The 22,214-nt window shown below is 37.9% G+C and overlaps 1 protein-coding gene across 7 annotated transcripts in view; it reads left to right on the forward strand.

Annotated features, from left to right (window-relative positions):
- Positions 1 to 22,214, forward strand: part of CACNA2D1 (calcium voltage-gated channel auxiliary subunit alpha2delta 1) — a 540,926-nt gene that overhangs the window by 462,326 nt on the left and 56,386 nt on the right. For 4 of the 7 annotated variants that reach the window (XM_078394287.1, XM_078394286.1, XM_078394288.1 and 1 more), the window contains 4 exons: positions 499 to 573; positions 9,662 to 9,733; positions 11,541 to 11,612; positions 17,532 to 17,593. In XM_078394287.1, the coding sequence (XP_078250413.1) occupies positions 499 to 573; positions 9,662 to 9,733; positions 11,541 to 11,612; positions 17,532 to 17,593 (281 nt within the window). Of the gene's footprint in view, positions 1 to 498; positions 574 to 6,740; positions 6,792 to 9,661; positions 9,734 to 11,540; positions 11,613 to 17,531; positions 17,594 to 22,214 lie in introns of all 7 variants that reach the window. The other 3 variants (XM_073000730.2, XM_073000729.2, XM_078394285.1) reach the window with 1 other exon arrangement.

Below are 22,214 nucleotides of genomic sequence, written 5' to 3' on the forward strand. Positions count from 1 at the left end.
AGAAAAAGGGGGGTTCGTCTTATACTTTGGGTCGTCTTGCAAACGGAAAAATACGGTAACTATTTTTCCTGTACTGAAATTTATAACATAAATATTTAAGCTTTTCAGCTCTTTTCCTTTTTTTGTTACATGATATGTTATGTGTCATCAAGTTTCATACAACTTATGGTGCCCCTAATAGGTTTAGCAAGGTATGTGAGATATTTAAGGAGTGCTTTTACCACAGCAAACCCTGAGTGAATTTCCCTCACTGAGAAGGGATTTGAACTCAAGTCTCCTGAGTCCTAGTGTGTCACTCTCTCTACTGCACCACACTGGCTCTCATTTTCCTCTTTACATTAGCTGAACGTTAGCACTGTTCATTAACAGACACATCAGTTTAGGTTTACATTAGCCTATTTTGTAGGCAGTATTATTTGATAAAGGTTATTGACTCCTTTTTTATATACTTCCACAGTGGGGAACACAATATAGTTACATTTGTTTCCACCTCCACAGCTATGTCCAAATGGTTATTATTTTGCAATTGATCCCAACGGTTATGTCTTACTTCATCCAAATCTTCAACCAAAGGTATGTAACATCTTATGGTTTGTAAACTATTCTGAAAAAAAGGATTTAGATCAGGAGTGTCTTTTAAGTACAAAGGATAAAGGAACAATTTCCAGCCTACATTATAACCTTGGGTTGGTTCATGCCGCACACTTTTACATGATTTAGCATTGCGAAGCTTCACAATGAATCAGACAACACATACCTTTGTCCACTTGCATACAGATATGGGAATCACTCATAATGGAATATTGTAGTTTGTGTATTTTCCACAGAAATGTAATAAGGTTTGCAATGGCAGAATTTGTTTCTTGTGTGCATAGTATTACACAATATATGGGCAGAATCTTTCTTTTTTCCTCACATATATGCAAAAAGAATCATAGAAGCCACACCTGCTAAGTATTTAGGTGCCTGTCTCATGTTGGTTGTGTGATTAGTTTGCCTGTCTTATGTTGATAGTGCTTGGCATGTACTCAGCACATGATCAGATGGCCACAATTAGTTGTGGCAACTTCTGCATTTCTCTTGCGTACTCATATGAAAACAAGTAAGATTCTGCTCAGTAGCTACAATTTATAATAATAATAATCATCTGCTGTCAAGTCAATTTTGACTTATGGTGACCCTTTTCAGGATTTTCTAGGAAGAGAGGACTCAGAAGTGGTTTACCACCCCACTTTTCTAGAAACTTTTTGGGACTCTGCAGCTTGCCCAAGGCCACACAGGCTGGCTCTTCCCCTTGGAGGCAACTTTTGGCCCTGCAGCCAGATGCCAGATGCCTGGCTTAATAGAATATCTATAACTCACTTCTGTAAGATAGTGTTGAGTCCTGGCCTGTTCTCACATTTAGAATAGCAGGCCAACTTATGTGGCAACTACCTTCTCCTGTCTGATTCTGCATGCTCACATTCTCTGCAGTGCACAAGGGGTTCTCAGTAGACAAACTAATAATTTGTGGCAAGTGTTATGTAAGGATGGTTTTATGAAGGGCAAGTAAGGATTACAATGATGTTTAAAAATGATATAGAAGGGGAGGATCAGTGAGATCTCTGCCATCAGTTTGAATATTAAGACAAAGAAGGAAAGAAAAATGGTGATATATTTCCTCAGCTTATCAGCAAAGAGTGATTTGTTTCTCAGGTTGCATGGGTCAAAGTTGGTGCAAGAGATCTGCCAGAATCATTAGTGCAGAGTGAAAAAGGCAAAGAAAAATGAAAGCATCAGAACTCTACTGGGGGGAAACGCACACAAAATGTAATAAAAATAGTAACATACTGAGCATGCTTCAGTAAGGTTCTTCAGGGTAGAGGAATATAGTTTTCCTAATACATTTCTTAGTAAGCCAGCCAGCAAACCTGGGTGAATAAGGATAGATCTCTTTCCCCCCTCCCCCATATAATGCAACTCAGGTACATAATTATATGCTGTTGATTGCATGGGCATTTGCAGCCCAATTTTCAAAGCACATGGAAGCCAGGCTGTTGCCGATTGTGCCATTAAGCAGGATCAAGGCTCAGTGTTTTCTGTAAAAGCCACTTTGCTGCTACCAATAGTGCTGTAGGTAAAGAAGCCTTCCAATCTGGGAGTCATTTTACTTTCTGCCAGCACCCGGAATCCCCCTGCCCCTTGGCCCCCTTGTGGCAGACTGAATCTCCTGAGGAGGGAGAATGGTCACCAGTTAAGTGAGTGTCTGTTCTGTGCCATCAAGTCAGAACCGATTTATAGCGACCCTAATAGGGCTTTCAAGGTAAGTGAGATATTTAAGGTGTGGTTTTAGCAGTTCCACTGAGCTTCTGTGGCCAAGTGAGGATTCGAACCCTATTCTCCAGGGTCCTAGTCTGTCACTCTTATCTGCTACACCTCATTGGAAATCCCACCAGCTAAGAGGTTTTGTTTTTTTAAAAAATCAGATGGACTAATAAAAGGGGAGTTACTATTTTATTTTGACAGCATTGTTTGTATTGAGCACCAGTTTTCTCACACTTGAAATACGGAAGTAGGGGTGTTGATTTGTGAGAATCAGCCTTGAGATCAACAACATGGATGTATCCCTTCCAAGCTGTGAAAATCAAAACTGATTAAGGGTTGGGAACCGTGAATCCGCATCTTGCATTGTTATGATTTTTAAACATGTAAAGGATTACCCCAGTCTCTATAAACGTTGTCACTCTTGGTATTGACATTTCTATGAACATCAGTTCAGCTTGTTTTTCCTTAGGTCAGATCACACATTAAGACAAATGCATAGTTGTTCATGTTACACCATTATCCCTCCAGGCCTGCAAATCTTTCACAGCTACATGTGAGAGACATCAGACTTGTAAACAAAGCCGTGTGATATCCCAGCTGGCCAATTACAAATGAAACCAAACAAATTGGTTAAATGTTGACTGAGGCAAGCTAGTGTTGGTATAAACAGTTTTCTCTTCTTAAGAGTGCACTTTTCAATACGTATTCAGTGTCTTAAAAACAGAAGATATCTGAAGTATGTCTAATTATTCACTTTAAGAAACAATGAGTTACAAAGTTGTTCTCCTTTGTCTAATAGGGATGTTGTCTTCTGTTCTAAGAGAGTTTAAATTGCTTGAAAACCAATCACTCCAAAATACTTTACATAACAAATAGCATAGTACTCAAAAATGTATACATATTGGGCATTTTGTCATTCTCCCACTTCATCTGAGAACTTCAGCCAAGTTTAGAAAGAACAAGGAAGCTTGATAGATTATATTAATGTCCCTGATAATCAAAATGTCCTGGCACCTTCACAGCATAAATCATGTTTCCAGTATACTACTTACGTCTCTCTTCACTTTCTGTGTAGCTCAACACAATTTCATGTTTTCCTTTCAGCATGCTTTAGAAAATGTGTTGTTTTCTTCATTCAGTTAATTTTTTTCAGTGCTAGGATGTGAATTTTGCAGCCTTTCACTCTTGGAGAACCTGAAGGGGAAAACATGTTTTTTTTTGGGGGGGGGGAACTGAGATTTCTCTCTGGGAGATTTTTTTTCCCCTCAAGAAGTCTCAAGTGAGATGTCTCTGGATTTCTTGGAAGTTTCATAGTCTTTTCGGGCTGGAAGAAATGCAAAGCTGTTCAAAATTATGGCACGTCCTATGCAAAATAGCATCTGTTTTGTGCAGGATTAAGCACTAGAAAATGCATTAGGCTGTGGAGAATTTCAGTTTCCAGTGCAGAACAAAGGACAAAAAAGGCAGTTTTTCTGCAATCTCATTTTTCCCCACAAAGCCATGAAATCTTGTTGATATTGGGAGAAGTTTCAGTGGGAAGTATCAGCATAGTTAGACTCAGAGAATTAAATTTACAAGTACTAATCACATCCCTATGCCACATGACTTTTGAGTAAGAATTTTGTGTAAACTGGTCTTAAAACCTCATGTATACTTACTACAGTACTGCCTTTATTTTATGTTGCCATCATTTGCTAATTATGACAATTGTTTATGTTGTATTGAACTAATTTTTTTGCCAAGTTGTTTTCATGCTACAAAATTTATTCTCCACCCCCAATTTGCTATTCTGTTTGATAGCAGTAAACTAGTGTTTTTTTCCAGGCAACAAAGATAAAACCTAACAGTTCCTGAAATAGTTGGTGGTCCTCCAGATTTTGATAGGCTGCAGATCCCAGCAGCCTTCACAAATGTAGCCAAATTTGAGAGATGAAAAGATATTTGGTCTAGCAACATCTGGAAGTCCACAAATTCTTTATCCCTGGCTTAAATAAATTAGGAACTGGTACCCAAATATTATTTAACAGTTGCTTTGTAAGGGAAAAATTTGAATTTACAACTTAATGCATACTAAACTTTAGTTGAAAGAATTTAGAAATGGGGTAGCCTTAACTGTGCCTGTGATGGCTGTAATCCAATTATTTAATTGGTAATTTCTAACCTGAATAGCAATAATCATGTGTATCAAGTCAACTCAAACTTACAACAACCCTCACAGAGGTTTTCTAAATACAGATTTTTCAGAAGTGAGTACCATTCCCTTCTTCTGGAGCTGCTCTGCCGAAGGAGCTTACCATGGGAGGTATAGTGGGGAATCAGACTCTTGATGCCTGGCTCCTTAGGAAATACAGATATTTTTGGATTGCAGTCCCTGTCATCCATAGATACTACCCATGCTGACTGAGGATTATGGGAGTTGCAGTTTTGGAGCATCCCAGGCCCAATAGTTAGGAATCACTTAAAAACTGTGTATATGTGACCTCAATGTGTAATCTAAAGTGGAATCACTATATTTTTAATGAAGCAGAGAATGTTTGTCAGGTTCTGTGAGAAAAGCTAGAACCAGCTGCATGTGATTGGGCTATAGTTTGCTCCTATGATCTGCTTCAGGCAAGCAATCAAAGAACAAGGAGTAAGCCTTATTAGCTATTGATTAAAAGGATTCTTTAAAATCATATATTCCGTACTATTTTTCTGGGTCTTTTGATGTCACTTTCAGTTTACTATTTCATTGGAATATCCCAATTTAATATTGGGTTCTATTTTTTCTTTAAAACAGCAGAGAGCTGGCACCTTACGGACTAACAAGTTTTAATAGTCATTAGCTTTTTGAGGACTATGACCCACTGACCATTTCTTGTAGCCTAATTTTCGAAAATAAAGGGAATTCCCAAACTAATATCTGCCAGTAAAAGCACTGCTTAGCAGAACTGGACCCAATTTTACATATTCTTCTTCAGTGACCTAAATTTAGCGAGGTCTGTCAATTACTACTTAGCTCTGTTATTTCAAATTTCTCTGGCTCCCCTGAGAGCTTAATCCAAATGATGTTAGCAGATAAACAACCTGATTTGACTGAGCATTTAGCTGAATATCTTGCTATTGTAATAAACTAGACTGACTGCTTCAAGGATCCTTGACGTAACTTGACCATATTTATCTTATTGCAGTGGAAAGTATAATCTTGATTGTATGGTTACTGGTTTTAATGCCAATAAAGGTTTTTGATTGATTGATTGATTAATATCCAGTTGAAAATGTTCTTTAAAAAACACTGCTTTTGGAGTGGGTGCTTAATTCTTTCCTTTTTGTGTGTGTGTTTCTCACAAAATATTTAAACTGGGCAGTAAATATGTTTCTGAGAGGGTGCTCAAACTGATGTAAAAACAACTTTCTGAAACTAAGGCACCATCCACGAAAGTTGTCCCTCAAACCCTCTTTCTCCCTTTAACCTACCATTTTAAGTAAGTAATTCAGGCACCATGTAACATGGTAACTCCCAACATTTTTATTTTATCTGTCAGAAATCTTATTATAGATGGCAAAAATACAAAAAAAAAGTATCTACACATGAATAGCTTTGGAAAAGTGAGAGCGTTAAATATCACTTTCTTCTGATTTCCTTCTGGATTCTTTCCATTCCAAAACGTCTGACCAAAAACTGGTACAACGTGGTGATCCTGTGATTAATAGGCCAGATGCAACTCTCTTTATGGCTCTCTTTATAGCTGGCTGGAACTCTGATTGATATTTTGAGAAGTGTCCCCATCAAGGTTTTCCTATCAGCACACAAACAAATAGGGGGAAAGAGCTCTATATTTCAATTAACTGGAGTTCATGTAGTATGCAGTCCCTTTGTATACTTACTCAGAATTAAGTCCCACTGAATTCAATGGGGGTTGCAGTTGGGTAAGTATAGATTCTGCTGGTTTTGTCACAGTGCAATGAGACAAAAACTCCATAGTTCTGCTGTAAAACACCTCCAGTGGCTGACAAGAAACTGTCTGAACCATTTGAACTGAGTCCGTGTGGTTTGTACTGTTCATTTGAAGAGAAGGCAGGTGTCCAGAACTGGGCAGAATGCAAGAAGTGTCCAGTTAATCACATTTCAAATACTGTAAATAGTTTATACTACCTGTTCAAATGTACAAGGTGAACATTTGTGTTATTTAAGTCTCCTTTTTATGGTTGAGCGCTTATCCACTGCTGCTGACAAAGAATATGCAACTTTGAAGCCATGGTGCTGCAATCTACATCTTAATAGGCTTTACTGTACTGAGTTAATTTGTTTAGGTTCAAGGTGTGTGTTGGGATTTGTATGTTCCTGGTCAGAAACCTCCAGGAGTGGAATACACTCTTAGATTGTTAACCACAGACCAGAGATCAATGTCATTTATCATGTGAAAATCTGAATCAATGCTGTTTTGTTGCTCTAGCACATTGGTGTGGGCATACCCAAAATTAAAAAAAGGATACCCCATCTCCAGGTAACTATGGATGCAGGTGACTGTTAGTGTGTTCAAAGACGCATAGAGCTGAAGCTAAGTTTAGAAAGCTTCTGTTTAGCTTCATAGGGAAAGCCTAACTAGGCTGTATACCTGCTCAAAGAGCTTCTAAAGCATGAAGCTTGCTTAAAAACCTGTGTGGATGCTTGTGGAAGTTGTTGCTTTAAATGATGGTGTGTTGCTATTAATGGAGAATTAAATTTTACTTTAGACACAATTCTTAGTGTTTTGAATCAGGGGCAGGAAAGTAATGTGTGTTGACTGACTTGTTAATCTGAAGTTCTCACACAATCCTTGATGGCTTTTTTACACCACAAACAGACAGTTCTGCAGTGTTAGAGGCTTACAATTTTCTATGTGCCAGTAAGAAAATGGTGCACAAATCATACTTTGAAACAGTACATCCAGTGTACTGTGCATTTAGAAGCAGTTACCTGAACACAAAATTTTTAGCAAGCGTTGGTACTCACCCCTATATGCATTGAAATACACAGATTTATGCATAAACGCTTGCACACAGCCTATCAGCTCTTTTTAATTTATAAGTCACTCCCCAACAAACTCTCAGTTCCATGGAAGAATTCCATACAGTATTTACATTGCTGCACCAGTTTTGTCACTTCTTCTGTCCTGAACTAATACATCTTCTTTTATCATAGCCAGGTTGGAAGTCAGTATGTATTTAACATGCTTGGTTGCTTTCTTTTAGTAGCACGCTTCTGTGATTAGTTGTGCTTTTGTATGGCGTTGTAACATGAATTACTTAGTCATGCTTTATGACCACAGCTGATAGGATGCCCAGAGCTGCAAGTCATACTGAATGGCTACAGTAAAGGTGTATCGGCCAAATGAGAAGGGAGGAGCTCATGGAGTCCAAAGTTTAGCAAGAACTATGTCTTGGCTAGGAATCAAAAGTCTTATTTTAACCATTGGACTTATTTCCCCAATTTCTGGGTCTCTTGTATTCTTTATTATCAAAAACACCCAAAAGCAAACCAAAATATGTAAAACCTCTAATGAATGAACAAACAAATGAAAAAAATAACATGGGTGGCAAAGTTGACTTCCTTGCATGTGACAACATATTTTGCTCAAAAAGCAGATAGGAAGGAAGGCCTTTTCAAGTGTTTTGGGGGGCTGAAGGAAGCCAACCACCTGACTGTTCTTTTATGTAAGTCACATCAAAGTGAATGGGACCTAAACATGCAGGCCTACCCCAAGTAATTCATTGTTACCTATCAGTTTGTTCTGCTGATGGAACTGTTTCCATTGGTGCAACAGAAGGGGGGGCATGCCATCCGCCCTCAAAACATGTTCCAAATAATTAGGAGACCCTCCAGGGAAGGTGTTTGGATGATCCGGAGGGTTGCTGGCTGAGAGGAAGGGAGGAAAATCTCATCATTCATGTTATTTGAAGGCTGTTGGAGCACCTTTACTGCTAGGAAGAGTTTAGGCACTCTAATTTGAGCTAAGCTAATTTAGCTATTTTGATCTTAAACCCCAACAATATGTATCTAAAAAGATGACACAGGAAAGGCTTATGGAAGATAACTCCCTAGTGGATTGTGGACCAAGCATTTCATTTCATTAGCTTCTGCTTAAAATACATATTCAGGTTATGTTTTCTTGGGCATTTGTGCTACAGGAAGTAATGCCCATTTAAATGTTATAAATGGTTGCCTAAGCTTTGAGACTCTTTCACAGTGATTAAATCATTAAAAAATAAAATAATTGACTGGGTTGCATGTGGACTAGGTCATGCTTAGAGTGAACTTAATGAAGACTTAATAAAATGTAAGTGTGACAAACCTCACATTTTTTTTTCTCAGTGGATTTACTGTAATCATGATTAAGTCCAGATTTAACCCACTAGTTTTATTTTCTGGCTTCTTCATCATTTCCTTTTCTTTTGTATCTTTGCTTTATTTACTGGAATGGGACATGGACTGCAATGCTCCTTATGCCACAGCAATGCCTTCATGCATGCTGCCTGGGTTTGATCCTTCTAAAACCATTCCATTGCATGTAAGAATTTTATTATTTAAATCTTGTTTGCTTTTTGTTTTAGAGTTAGATGCTGAATGTTAAATTATTGTCTTATTTTGAATTTTAAATATTTTAAAATTGTGTTTTCATTTCAGTTTTACATTTATTTTACATACAGCTGATTTACTTCACTGTCAAGTCCAAAAATGATTCATTTATTCATTCAGATTAATAAGATGTTATCAGTTTTATGCTTTTAAAATGATAGAGGCGTTTAATCAAACAATCTTCATTATTTCACTAATGTTTTAATACCTGTATATATATATTCCTCCCATGTACCTGGATTTAGTAGCTTCTCTTTTGGTGCTTCCATCTGTCCACCATTATCCTCTCATTTCAAAGTGTTTTGCCTCTTCTCTCTATATAGTAGAATTGTGGGTTCTTTTCTCTGGAAAGTCATCTAATTTTTCCTCAGTCCGCCCTCTTAGTGTTACTATGATGCTGTGCCTTATTTTCTTCCCCCACCTTTTTTATATCATTTGCAAAACACTTTAGATCAAGAAAACAGCCTTTATATATTCCCAGAATGTACCAAGCTCTTAATTTCCAGTGCAAATTAATTTATCTCTTTCCAATTGATTCTGTTGAAATGGAAAGTTGTATTATGGAATGCTTTAAATTGAACTCTTTTGACATACTGTATATAATTATATTGAGTAAAAACTAGAGAAATAAGTAGTTCCTGCTTTATGAGTCTCAGTATTCTCAAGATAGCATATGAACCATTTTCAACAATTCAGTTCTTAGTGAAAAATAGGAAGAAATGTCTTTATTATTGGTTGGTTTGATACCTTCTTTCTTAGAATCCCAAATCTCAGGAGCCAGTGACATTGGATTTTCTGGATGCAGAGCTGGAAAATGATATTAAAGTTGAGGTGAGTTGTATTGATAAGTTGATATCTTTATTATTCTAAGGGCAAATCCAATTGTTAGTCAGAACTAGACTAGACCTTTTGAAGGAATAGAATCTGTATGTCACATGGATACCCTGGGTATATTCTAGCAGGGAATAACAGATGGCTTTAGTTTGTTATATTTAAATTAGTTGCCTTCTTGAGTAACCAGAACTCTTAGCAACGGTATTTGAGTTAGAAGTATCCAGGATCAGGGTACAACTGCAATGCAGCCCATAATTTTTTTGGCTCGGACTGAACAATAAGCAGGGAAGTGACAAGGTACTATAAGGAAAGGATTTTAAAATTTGTCTCATAATGAAAGAATCAGGCAATTTACTGAATTGTGCTCCAAAAGCAGCTTTAGATTAGGCACTACCACTTTCTTGACCAAATGGGTATGCATTTCCTGGCATATCTTGTACAGGGAGTTAGCCCTGAAATATACTTTGGAACAAAAGTGTTCTCTTCTGGTCATTTTGATGATGATGATTTTCTAAAAAATTCAGGCATTATTTATAAATTTACCCAAAGAGGATTAGAGGGGTTTTTTTCATTAAAAAAATCAATAAAAAGAGAGAAGTGCATAATTCTAAAACAGCTGAAATGAAAGCAAACTATAAGTAGAAGGACACACAGCAAAGCTTTGAATGTCTGTGTTAATAAGGTGGCGATTCTCAAAAGTCTCAAAAGGAAAGACAGTGTATATGCCGGAGAGTCTTCCCTCGGTAAGCCATACTATGCCCTAACATTGAAACACCTTCTCAGATACAGAAGTGTATTAGAAAGCCTTAATCCATGTCAGAAATGAGCCCTTGGAATTCAGTCAGGTTGGGAGTGCTTATTTTACACAAAAGATCTGTATTTTTTCATGTATAATACGCCCCCATGTATAAGATGCCTCCACTATTTTAAACATAAAAGAGAACACATTTTTATTTACTAATTAGGTAAGGTTTACATACCAGTACTGTCATATTATGCATCACACTTTAACTTTATTCAGCCTCTGGGCTCAGAATGTTCGGACGTTAGGAATCCCTGTTGCATCTGAGCATTGTTGCAGTTGGTTTGTTCAGCATCAGCTGATGTCAGATACATAAGGCTTGTGACCGGAGGAAGCTAAGTCTCCTGGCTGTAGGAAGCTAAGCCTCCTGAGTGGAGGCAGCTAAACCTTGTGATTGAAGGAAGCCTGTTTGCAGAGACAAGGTATGGGCCATTTTGTTCTCTCATCAGCTTACTTCTGTGTATAAGATGACCCTCAATTTTTAGTCTAATGATTTTAGGAAAAAGTAGTGTCTTATACATGGAAAAATACGGTAATCAGCTTGAGGCTAGATTTGATAGCTCAAAACTGCAGCTGTTTCTAGAAATATTTTTTTTTCTATCAAGATATACTTACCAAATGATCTTTCTACTAATTTTTTTTTCTAGCAAGAATCATATTCTAGATGTTCAGTACCAGGAACATCAGCAATCCATTCTGCTATTTTACTGTGAAATTAAGAGGGCTTTTGATAGTGCTATTGAAATGGTTATTATTTATCACTGCCTTATGTAGTATGTGACTTCAGATTAAATGTTTAGGCCAAGATCCTAGTCAGGGTTTGTGCAGTGCCAATATCAGCATATATATATATATATGCAAATAAACAATAGCATCCTATCCTTACATACATTTCACTTTCTTATACAGTGCATAAAAGGATTGTGGATCTTTTTGAAGAACAATCAAATTTATCAACTATGTCCTGATACATTATGTTCTCTAATAATTGTCTTTGCATAGATTCGGAAAAAAATGATAGATGGAGAAAGTGGTGACAGAACATTCACAACACTGGTGAAGTCTCAAGATGAGGTAAAATTAGAAGAAACTAGCTGGGACATTGCTGAATTGTATACATGATGGTGGATGCTTGCAAATCTGAAGTTGAAATAAGAGAGAGAGACAGAGAATGAATGAATGAATGAATGAATGAATGAATGAATGAATGAATGAATGAATGAATGAATGAATGAATGAATGAGCTGGAACTTGAAGGCTACCAAGAATGCTGGCCTGGCACTTACACATGGAAGAGTGTGGAAAGCTCCTTATTTTTTTTTCTGTGAATAAAGAAGACATGTTGTCAGAACCCAATGCAGTGTATACATTAATGCTGTACCAAGCTCCAGTCTCTGATTTCATGAAATTCTCCATTCCACACAGAACAAGCATTGGAAATAAGCAATTCAAACAAAGAAGCAAGCAATTTTTTTTACTTTTGTTTTATTTGCAAGAAGAGGAAGAACCAGTTTAATAAAGGAAAAGAGGGAACAGTTCAATTTAACAGAAGTATATGAGGTAGTTGAGAGGTCTTCTATTCCTTCTTTTTATTTATTTTATTTTATTTTATTTTATGTAATTTATATGCCGCCCACACTACCCAAAGGTCTCTGGGCGGCTTACAACAATTAAAATACAATACCATTTAGAACAAATAAAATACAATTAAAATATATATAAAACTTTTAAAACTTTTCGAATGTTCCCTGTGTACTGAGAGTGATTCACAGAAAATCTTTCATACCTGCAACACTTTTCACAATGCCCATGAGAGCATATAACATTCTGTCATCTCATGGGCATTGTAGAAAGCAGTGCCAATACAAAGGATTCTTTTCTTCACAACTCGAGAGCACATTGTTTTCTTTTTTTCCCCACACCCCAACAGATTGCAGGGGGGAAATGCTGACTCCTCAGCCCAGCTTTACAACATAGAAGGCAGGCTGCAGAGTTTTCATAGGCGCAACCAGAGAGAGACCATCAAATCAGGCTTTCCGCCCCCCCCCCCAAACCCATTGTTGCTAAGCTTTTGTCAGAATGTTACATCTTGCTCTACAAAGTAGTCTTCTAGAGGGAGTATCAGAACACTTACAGAAGTCCTAAAAACTCAGAATCTTCTTTATGATGAAATTGCACTTAGATGGAACTACCAGTTATAGTACATTTGAGTGCTGTTAGTAACTGTGCAGTGTAGCAGCTGCACTGTTTTATCACAGACCCTCCTATAAATCTTTGTGCCTAGGTATAGCATTGTAATATACTACATCTGGCAAGATTATAGTTTCAAATGATGAAAACTGGATAACCTTGCTCCTCTGGGATGTATTAACTCTGATTAAACCCCTACAGAGTGTCAGGAGACAATCTAAAATTTTCCATCACTCATCCATTCTGTAATTAAGTGAACGAGTTATTCTTAGATTAATTTTGGACTCCGCTAACATACTTACATCCGCACATCAGCTGTGAGGCTGCCTTCCCTGAGCTTGTAGCCAAAAGAAAAGATATCCAGGTGCCTGGCTCCCACTTTCAGCTGTTAACACTAGTCCCAGGGCCTAGTACTGTGCCGAAAAGTGTTTCTCTAGACTCACAAAGAGAGTATGGCTTAATAAGAAGTTGACGGCATACACCAAAATCCAGGTCTACAGAGCCTGTGTCCTGAGCACACTCCTGTACTGCAGCGAGTCCTGGATTCTTTGTGCACTGCAGGAGAGGAAGTTGAACACCTTCCATATGCATTGTCTCCAATGCATTTTTTGTATCACCTGGCAGGACAAAGTTCCAAATAGAGTAGTCCTAGAAAGAGCTGGAATTTTCAGCATGTATACATTATTGAAACAGCGCTGTCTACGTTGGCTTGGGCACGTCGTGAGAATGGCTGATAGTCGGATTCCAAAAGATCTCCTGTATGGAGAATTAGTGCAGGGAAATCACCCCCGAGGGAGACCACAGCTGTGATACAAGGACATCTGCAAGCGGGATCTGAAGGCCTTAGGAATGGACCTCAACAGATGGAAAACCTTGACGTCTGAGCGTTCAGCCTGGAGGCAGGCGGTGCATCATGGCCTCTCCCAATTTGAAGAGACACTTGTACAGCAGGCCGAGACAAAGAGGCAGTCCCGAAACAAGCAAAACCAGGGAGCTGGACAGGGGACAGATTGCATTTGTCTTCCATGTGGAAGACACTCTCTAATTGGCCTTCTCAGCCACACAGGAAACTGTTCCAAGACCTCCATACAGAGCACGTTACCATAGTCTCTCGAGACTGAAGGATTATTTATTTATTTTATTTATTTTATTTATATCCCGCTTATCTAGTCGATTAAGACCACTCTAGGCGGCTACTAGGACTATTCTTAGATTAATTTTGGACTCCGCTAACATACTTACATCTGCACATCAGCTGTGAGGCTGCCTTTCCTGAGCTTGTAGCCAAAAGAAAAGATATCCAGGTGCCTTGCTCCCGCTTTCAGCTGTTAACACTAGTCCCAGAGCCTAGTACTGTGCCGAAAAGTGTTTCCATGGGAGTTTTAACTACTGTCAGTCTAATCTGATAGGAAAGAGATTTCTTTCAAAAATAATTTCCACAGATAACAATTTCAAAGAAATTCTCAAGGGTGTGGTTCAGGATTCTTGTGCTTAAAAGGTAAAGGTTCCCCTTGACATTTAGTCCAGTCGTGTCCGACTCTAGGGCGCGGTGCTCATCCCTGTTTCCAAGCCATAGAGCCAGAGTTTTGTCCGAAGACAGTTTCCGTGGTCATGTGGCCAGCATGACTAGACACGGAATGCTGTTACCTTCCCACCAAGGTGGTACCTATTTATCTACTCACATGTTTACATGCTTTCGAACTGCTAGGTTGGCAGGAGCTGGGACAAGCAGCAGGAGCTCACTCCATTGCATGGATTCGATCTTATGACTGCTGGTCTTTGACTAACGCCACCACGTCCCATTCTTGTGCTTACTTCATGACAGAGGAAGATATGTGCATTTCTTGTCTTTTATTGCACGATTATTTATTTGGCTGCCCACCACCACACACACTTAGAGTCCAGAGGAAAATATATTAGCATTTAGTAAACCTTAGTGTGTGCAAGAAGCTACAGTATTTCGTAGGGCTTCTGTGAATTATATCCCAGGTATGTAAGGAGTCTCAAGTTTTGGAACCATTGTTATTTAAAGTGCCAAAAATTGTTTAACTACTTCCAGTTACGCTTCTTTGACATAAACCCCACAAAAAACTTTGGCTAAAAGTACAGCCTTGATCAGAGGATGTCTTTTTCCACTTCATTTCCCCTCCTGAATGGTTCTCCAAGTCACAACAGCTAGTTCCTGTTGCAACCACCACCTGTTTGACATACTAGTTCAACAAGTGAGATTTTGGTCTTCCTATATAATTTTTGAGAATATGAAGAAAAACTAGCAGCTTCTGCAAAACATGGGGTATCTCTAGACTGCAGACATTTCCAAAGAAAAAATAGTTCTTCTGCTCCAGTAAGAACAGTGCCCGTTGGCACATTTTTGCACCATACTAAAATTTGTCAAATTGCAATTCTACAAACATTTAATTACCTTGCACATACATTGGAGACACTTCCATTTTTAATCACAATGGTTTTCTTGGAAGTTACTTTATGTCTCTTGCTAGGCTTTTAAAGAGTGTTTTTAAAGGTGTAGTTTCAATTCATTGTTTGTGTTTAGCTTTTTGTGGAAATTTATTTAATTGTTATTATTTGTTTGGGTGGGGAATGGGGAGGTCGGGGGGGCTGGATAAATCCTGAATGTCTAATTCATCATTCCTGCTGTTGCCTCCTGGCCTTCACTTAGGAGGAACAGGAGAGGAAAGGGTGGCCTGGGGAACCTTTCTGACTTGGTAGTCCACACTTATTTACAGGACTGGGGCTCACCCGTATAAATATAGTTTTAAAAGGGAGGTGGAGGTGCCTCTCTTACATGTGCCTTTTGGCAAGAGCATGTCAAAACAGACATTTGTAACAACTCCTTTTAATGTTTCTTCTATCACTTGTTTTGAAGATCAGATTTTTAGAGCCTTTTTCTCCTGTCAGTCCTAAAAGCCCTGAACAACAACCCGAAAAAGCCCTGGGCAACATGTTGTTTCCAAACTTTGGAGAAATACAGACTGTGGTGGCCACTAAATTGCAATCTGCACATTAAAACCACAAGAAGCTGCCACTTGTCCCAGCAGGCAAGCATTGCTGGCTCTCACAGGCAGAAGCTTTCCAGGGTTTTGGGCAGGTATTTTTCTAGCCTGTTCTGGAGAGAGAACTGATGTTTCCTGTGGGCTACCATCTAAATTTTGGCTTCCAGAACTAAATGAGATCAGTGTTTCAAGGTGGCATGGCAGAACATAGGAGTTTTACACATGCAGATAATTTCCAGGTGTACTATTTTATATGCGTGGATTACTAGCATATTTCTGTTCAAATTATGCAGAGAAAGTAAGGTGTGTTGTTTTGAAAGAAGGATGTGCAGTTCACCTCTTTTTTTTACATCGCCTTATCTCAAAACTGTTTCTTTAAACCTTTCTTTAGATGGGGATGGATGTATACTTACAAATTATATTATAAAACAAATAATGAAAGATAGGATTTATTTATTTATTTATTTATTTATTTATTTATTTATTTATTTATTTATTTATTTATTTATTTGTATAAGTTGTATACCACCCCACAGCACGTAGTACTCTTCGGGCATTATAGGACTGTAATTTCAATAAAAGGAAACCCATAATAAAACAATTTATACAATAAAACAATCAATACAATTTAAATCAAACAAATAATTAGTGCCCTGCCACAAGCAGTTATGTGCTATCAAGTCAATTTTGATTTATGGTGATTCTTTTCAGGGGTTTCCAGGTGGAGAATACTCAAAAGTGGTTTGCCATTCTATTCTTCTAGTGTGTACCCTGGGACTATGTAGGTTTCCCTGGCCACACAGGCTGGCTCTACTCACAGGAAGCACTATGGGGAATCAAACTCCCAATTTCTGGCTCCACAGCCAGATACCTAAACCATCGAGCTATCCAGCTACAAGCAAAGCTAACTCAAATTAAAATAAATGTTTAAGCAATTTAAAATCCCCGATCAATATTAATAAAAGCCCATTTTAAAATTTCCTTTTTCAGCCATTTCTTAAAGATCTGAAGGGAAGGAGCCTGTCGAACCTTTATTGGAATTTCATTTCAAAAAGACAGGGCCATAACCAAGAAAGCATAGTTTCTCTTTTAGTTTCCTTTGAAGTCACTACTCTTAATAGTAATAGGCTAATAGAAGGCTATCTGCTAATTTCTAAATTATAAATGACCGCCATCTCCATGCACTTAGAAAATTGAATGATACATGACCATGCTAGGGTGGGAAATAGGAGTTTTTAATCTCCCTATGTATATTCCATTTGTCACGCCCCTATGTGGGCTTCCAGATGTTGGACTGAAAGTTTAGTTTGCTCCTACACATAAAGGTGAAGCAAGTGGTGAAGAATGATGCAAGTTGCAGTCTAGCAGTGTCCCCCATGTTTGACATGTAGTGCCTGTTCTAAAGTTTATACCAAAAACATTTTGAAAATGTGGTTCTGTTTTGTTTTGTTTTTCTTTGTAGAGATAACTAACATTGACAAAGAGGGGGCAAAAATATGGATCCAGTTTGGAAGAAATTAGGTTGAACTGATAGTTCACTAAGAATGACAGCATCCTCCTGCGCTTGTTCATCATCTAGACATAAAAGAATATTAATGAGAATTGCACATGTTATAAATTTACAAACTTTCAAAGGGAAACGTGGGTTTTATTCTAAAGGGAGAAATGTGATGAAATTTGTTGATCTGTTAAGTAATCAGTTGTGATGATGATTTTTTCCCCCTAACATTTCTGGGATTTTAAAGCTCTGATTTTTTTAGCTATCTTCAGAAACTGACTTAATATTTTTCAGCGTTATATTGACAAAGGGAACAGAACGTATACATGGACAGCTGTGAATGGTACTGATTATAGGTAAGGAGATACGGTTTGAAAAGCATATTTTGGCTATCTCAAAACCAATAGTATCCTAACTTCCTTAGTGAATTTCTTTGTACAGTATTTATTAGTGTGAACATTCTATGATTCAGTAGTTCTTGACATTTGCTAACCATCCTGATATTCTGACCTCAGTTCACAAAAGCTCTGGCACATAAGGTAAAGAATTCTAGGAAGTGAAATCCAAAGCATAGAGAGGGCCAAATTATGTGTAGAATTACTCTAATTCACATCTTCTGTTGAATTGCCCATGATAATGTATCACCATTTAGGGATGGGACTTCTGGAATTATAGGAACTCTACTCCCAGAAATCACCTAGACTCCTCCAGACAGACTCTAGAACTGGGCAAGGAGAATCCAGAAGGCAAAAGAATTGTCTTTCTACTGTCATTATCTGCTTCATTCCATGTGTATCAGTCTGGAAGAAGAACGGAATGTCTCCTCAGTCCCACAGCTTCCAGGAAGTTGTCCCAGTGCTCCATGGGAAGAGTAGTTTAGTGAGAGGCTCCCTTTGTGAAGGCTAGTGGGTAGCAAGACTACGGGAAGCTGTGGGACTGAGACAATTTTCCCTTTTTGTTCCCAACTGGCAGGTGTGGAATGAAGCAGAAAATGGCAGTAGAAAGAGATCTTTTTTTAAATTCTGCTTTCTTCTCTCCCAGGAAATTCTAGGCAACTTCTGGAACTCAGATTCCTAGAATTACAAAAGATCCATTTCTGCTACCATTTTGTTTCTTTAGCTTTTCACTGCTCTGTATTTTCCACTCAATTAAAAAAAATCTCAATTTAACTAGCAAGACATATGAGATTAATTCTTTAACAGGAGCATGACGTTTGCTTCAGCCTTCAGTTTCTTTGGCTTATTGTCATTTTTTTTTAAAGTGCTTTGGTTAATGAGCCGAACTATTCCTATACTGCAAGTCAAAGAGGGTAGCTGAGAGGCAGGTGTCAATTGATGTTATTTTGACCTGAAAATACATAATGGGAAAGAGGCCTATAATATTCACACACTACAAATCAAGAAAGAGATATTTTATTTAATTTATCATTTATAGCAATATTCCATATTTCATTATACCATTCTTCCATTTGAAATTCAAGTTTTGATTTCCAATTCTTGGCTAATATTAATCTGGATGCTGTTAATAAATTGGTAATCAACTCTCTTAAAGATTAATTTCCAAAATCTTTGTACTTTTTCACATTCCCACCACATATGAAAATATGAACCAATTTCCTCCTCACATTTTCAACATATTCACATAGAGTTAATTTCATTCAATTTTATTGGTGTCAAATACCATCTTAAACTTAGTTTTAAAAAAAATTCTTTTATTGTCACTGACATAAATTGTAAAACCCTCATTTTCCATATCTTCATCCATTCTGCACCATTTATTCTTTTTCCTAAACCTTATTCCAACACTAGCTTTCAATCCTTCATTCTCAATCTCTTTTTCTTCTAAATCTAGCAGAAGTCTATACATTTTATTTACTACACCCTTCACTGTCTCATTCATCTGAATATCTGAATATCATAATAGAAATTGTTCATACTTTGTACATTCTTTACCTTTATTGTTCTTCTTTACTCATTCATTAGTCCATCTTTCTAATTGCATATAATTAATTAGAATTTAAAGGTTAAGAAAGGAGAGATTTTTAAAAAATTATGATATATATGGGGCAGATTTATTGAATATATGCTAACAAAAGGGAAAGGGAAAGTTCTAAATCAGGAATCAATGCAGTTCTGGAGAAGAGGATAATAAAGGAAGAAGAAAAAGAAAGACAATGGAAGAAGAAGACTACTGCAAGAGGTCCCAACTAGGGTGGTGGGGAACACAATTGATTTGTATTTTGGTTCATGTATTTTAGTTGTAGTTTGTAATAAAATATTTAAAAAAGAAATTAGAAAGAAAGAAAGAAAGAAAGAAAGAAAGAAAGAAAGAAAGAAAGAAAGAAAGAAAGAAAGAAAGAAAGAAAGAAAGAAAGAAAGAAAGAAAGAAAGAAAGAAAGAGATATTTAAGATTAAACTAGAAAACAAAAATAGGTACAATCCTCTTTTCAGAAAGTCTTATAGTTAGCCGTTAGGTGGAGATTGGAGAACACTAGTGGGAGTTCTCCAAGGCTCTGACAGCGCCACCTTTCTGGTTTTGGTGGCTGATACTGGAAGAAATAGCTACACTAGCACCTGATAACAAGTATGATTTAATGGGTAAAGTGATGGATTAGGACTCAGGAGACCTGGGTTTGAATTCCTACTCAGCCATAGAAACTCAGTAAGGAGTGCTACTGATGAAATAACTTTTTACATATCTCACATCCCTGGAAAACCCTATTAGAGTTCCTATACTTCAGACACAACTTATCAGCACTTAAGAAAAGCTGCTACTTTTGTTTGCTTGGAAGTGTAGGGTGAAGCAACTGTATAGAGCAGTGGTCCCCAACCTTGCTCTTGAATTACAACTCCCAGAAGCCTTTACCACCACCTCTGCTGGCCAGGATTTCTGGAATTTGTAGTCCAAGAACATCTGGAGGCCCAAGGTTGGGGACTACTGGTATAGAGGACTTAATGCCAAAAGATATTCCACAGATGCTGCTATTGAGTTGCACCACTATCCTGCCTGCTTCAACTTTATAGTCACAGAAGAAGGCTGTGCATTATGTAAATAGCAGTACTGATTGTTCAAAATGTATTTATTGCTTAGATCTGTACGCTGCTTGTCTTCTAAGAAATGGCACTCAAGATGACTAGCAAGAAAAAGAAAAGAGTAAGGTAGGAAGCTGCCTTATGCTGGGTCAGAGCACTGGTCCCCTTATATTGACAACTCTGACTGGCAGCAGGTTTGCAACACTGCAGGCTGATTCCTTCGTAGGCTTACCTGGAGATGGTTGGAGACTGGGCCGACAGGAGTCATACTCTACCACTGAGCTATGACTCTTCACCAATACCGTATCCAGCATTCCCAGGTGGTCTTCCATCCAAGTACTAACTAGACTGGACTCTTATTTCCAAAATCAGAGAGGATTGCTGGGTGCAGTGTGAAATGCATAAACAAGAATAAAACCCACAACAGCCATCAGATCCCGGCCATGAAAGCCTTCAAGAATACAAGAATAAAAGGCATAAGACAATTTAAAGTGCATCAGCAAAGAAATACCAACACAAAGATGGTTGAAAACTTTCCCTCTGGCAACCCAGATTCATAGTCAAAGGCATGCAGAGGTCTTCTTCTACTAATTATGGCCTTTTCACATATACAAATCCAGCAATTGTTCTTTAATCTTTAAATGTAGACAGGCTGGTTAGTTGGTTAGTTGGTTTTGGGAAGTGCAACATTCTCAAAAGGTGCCAATCTTCCTTTCTTACAGTTGATCATGTGTCATGGCAACCCTTGGAAGTAATGCCACCTGTGCCTGAAGGCTCGTTTCATTAGGCTTGAGATTATTGATATACACAACAATCCCTTTAATTCATCTAGTGCACATTTTTAAAAATAATGCCAGACTTTATTGTGATCCATCCATCATCTGCAACCTAGTTCCCTGTTTTCTTTTCCTGTACTCTAGCAGGCAGTTTCCTGTCTTATATTCAACTTCTGCTTCCCAGACATAAGCTGTAGAGTTTTATCCAATTTCTTTTGGAACTTTGTTTTAGGCGAAAAACCAGCAGTTTAACCTCATGGGGGTAGCATGCAGCACTAGACACATTTATACATAATGTCATAGAATTTAATTAATCGTTTCTGTTTAGCAGCAACTGTTAATAGCAGGCAAGCCAGTGCTGATTTCCCTTCAGGGGAATTGCTGGAAAGCTGTCACTGTATAATTAATATTTTTACTCTGGCAGTTGCATTGGTAAAAAGCTATCACACGTAGCTCAGTATTCTACAGCCTCCTTTTCATGTCCATTTCTGCTTTTGTCTACTGGAAATCTGAAGTAACAGCACTTCTGTTCCCTATTAATGAACTCTGAAGGCAACTGTGTTAGAAGTGACCTGTTTGCCTCCTCGAAGGGATTTCCAAATCCAGCAATTAAATAAGACTGTGGAGAAGGCTTCTCCTTCTAAGGGACTAGTGTTTTCTCCTCTTCCTCCTCCTTCTCCTCAATATGCGTTAAATAAAAGACAGAATATGAGTGTTACTAACTGATGTTCCAGAGTGCAGCAAAACCAAGTCAAAGATCCTATGGGCCACACTCAATCTCTCCTGTTGTTTGGATCCGTAGAACAGCTGTGTCATATCAGTTAACTTAAATTTGGTAGCTTCCAGCTATTCAGAGAATTCTGCTATAGATGTGCTAGGAGAAATATCTAATCTGTCATCACTTCACAAAACATTTCCTAGATCTGTATGAACAACAAGCCTGCGGTTGATATTACTAAGGCAAGCACATACATACAGGTGACAACGTTTCCTTCGGGGAGTGAGGTACAAAACAAAGCTTATCATCTGCTTTGAAAAGTAGTTTGTCCCATTAAAACAACTGTCTGTTCACTTACAGTGGTGTGTGAACACTCCACAGGAAAGCGAAATACCTGTCTTATGAAACAAAACTCTATTTTGTCCCGGCTGTGAAAGCTTTCAAGAATACA

This window comes from Pogona vitticeps, chromosome 5 (genome assembly GCF_051106095.1).
Source record: "Pogona vitticeps strain Pit_001003342236 chromosome 5, PviZW2.1, whole genome shotgun sequence".
NCBI classification, from domain to species: domain Eukaryota; kingdom Metazoa; phylum Chordata; class Lepidosauria; order Squamata; family Agamidae; genus Pogona; species Pogona vitticeps.